At 46.0% G+C, this 1,690-nt stretch overlaps 1 protein-coding gene across 1 annotated transcript in view; it reads right to left on the bottom strand.

Annotated features, from left to right (window-relative positions):
* LOC138911764 (probable basic-leucine zipper transcription factor R) overlaps window positions 1-243 on the bottom strand; it is a 936-nt gene extending 693 nt beyond the window's left edge. Inside the window, exon 1 of the mRNA XM_070211146.1 lies at window positions 1-243. This exon is cut by the window's left edge and continues 693 nt beyond it. Coding sequence (XP_070067247.1) covers window positions 1-243 — 243 coding nt within the window.
* Window positions 244-1,690: the final 1,447 nt, after the last annotated feature.

The following is a 1,690-nucleotide window of genomic DNA, read 5'->3' as shown; positions in this document are numbered from 1 at the left end:
AGTTTGTAACTGTTGTTGTTGTTGTTGTTGCATCGGCTGCAGCAACATCTGTCCACCATTAAGTTTGCGTTTCTTTTGTTTTTTCTTTTTATTTTTGTTTTGATTTGAGGTGTTTAGCATTGGTATTAGCTGCTGCTGCTGCGCCAATACCTGTTGTTGCTGCTGTTGCTGTTGCTGTTGCTGCAGCTGAGGCAGTTGAAGCTGCTGTTGCTGCTGCAATTGCGCTGGCAATTGTAATTGCATTTGCACAGGTATTGGGCGCAGAGGCTGCTTCTGCCGCCGCTGTGCATTCGGCTGTTGGGGCTGCCGAATTTTTGTTGAGCTATTTGTTTTATTGTTATTGTTGGGCATGGACAATAGTTTGGAATTGAGTAGTTCTATGTACAGGGGACAGCCCTTGTAATTTGCAGTGTGACTGTTGTTGCAATTGGCACATTTGGGTGGCAAATTTGCCGGTTTAGTGCAATCATTTGTGAAATGATTGTCACCGCATTTAACGCATCGCGGCGAATGCCGGCAATAGCGAGCCGTATGATTAAGCCTTTGGCAGCGGTGACATTGTGGCAGTCTTTTGCTATTGATTTTGGGCCACTCAAAGCGAACCACAAATTTGCAAAGAGTACGGACATTAAAAATGGTGCGATTTTTTATCGGATCAGGAGCTAGTTCTATGTAAAATAGATTAGGGCGATAAAGGCCAGAGCCGCTGCGATTCTTGAATTGTGGGTTGTATACGCTACGAGGCGTATAACCCAAACAAGATAACTCGTTCCGGATTGCGATGGTGCTAGTGGTGGCATGAATGCCACGCACCACAACCCGAAACGAGCGCTCCTCGCGTCTCTGGTAAGTGTTGAAATGATATGTATTGTCCGTTTCAAGGACATTGATGATTTTTAGATAAGTATCTAAAGTTTTTGGCAGTATACGCACTGAGCCAGGACCACCTAATTTCAGCCCATATTCAGTTATGGGCGGATTGTGATCGTTTAATTTGGCTACAAGTGCGTCAATGCCGTTTTGATTAGATTCAAGAAAATTGTAATCTATGTTGATCTGTGGAGGCTTAAAGTTTTTGGCCACTGGGGCCGAAGTAGCACCTTCATCAGTTTGTTGTTGTTGTTGTTGTTGGGGTTGGGGTTGGGATAGGAGAGAGGGGGCATGGGGATGCGTAGAAGTAGTAGCGGCATCGACAATGGCAGTCGAGGCAGTCGCTGTACCAGCGGTGGCAGCGAAAGTATTTGCCGCTTCTACTTGTACTGTGTTAAGATTGTTGACCGCCGGTATGGGGCGTTTGACGGAAGCCAAAGCAGCCTGCACTGCGGTGGCCAAAAAGTTACCAGACACATGTGGTTGTGAAGGGAGTATTTGTTGCCATTGCGGCAGTTGTGAAAATTGCTGAACAGGAGCTTCGAAATCAGATTCAGATAGGATGCTGAATCGATTGCTAATTAAATTGTTGCGAGTTGCATCCTGTTGTGTGGAGCGTGAGGTTGCCGAGTTTTGGCGATTAATTTTGCGCGTACTTTTACGGCGACTTTGTTTGACACTTTTACCAGTGTTGTGTAGCATTTTATAGTGCATTGCACCAGTGGTCGTTGCAGAAGCAGTGTTGCCACCAGGATGGCCAGAGCCAGATGTATTTCCAGAACTGGAATCGCTGCTAATGCAGATAGGCTTAGCTGGAGCT

Source organism: Drosophila virilis, unplaced genomic scaffold (genome assembly GCF_030788295.1).
Source record: "Drosophila virilis strain 15010-1051.87 unplaced genomic scaffold, Dvir_AGI_RSII-ME tig00003813, whole genome shotgun sequence".
NCBI classification, from domain to species: Eukaryota; Metazoa; Arthropoda; class Insecta; order Diptera; family Drosophilidae; genus Drosophila; species Drosophila virilis.
The sequence above is the reverse complement of the archived record's forward strand: the minus strand, read 5'-3'. Positions and strand labels throughout refer to the sequence as shown.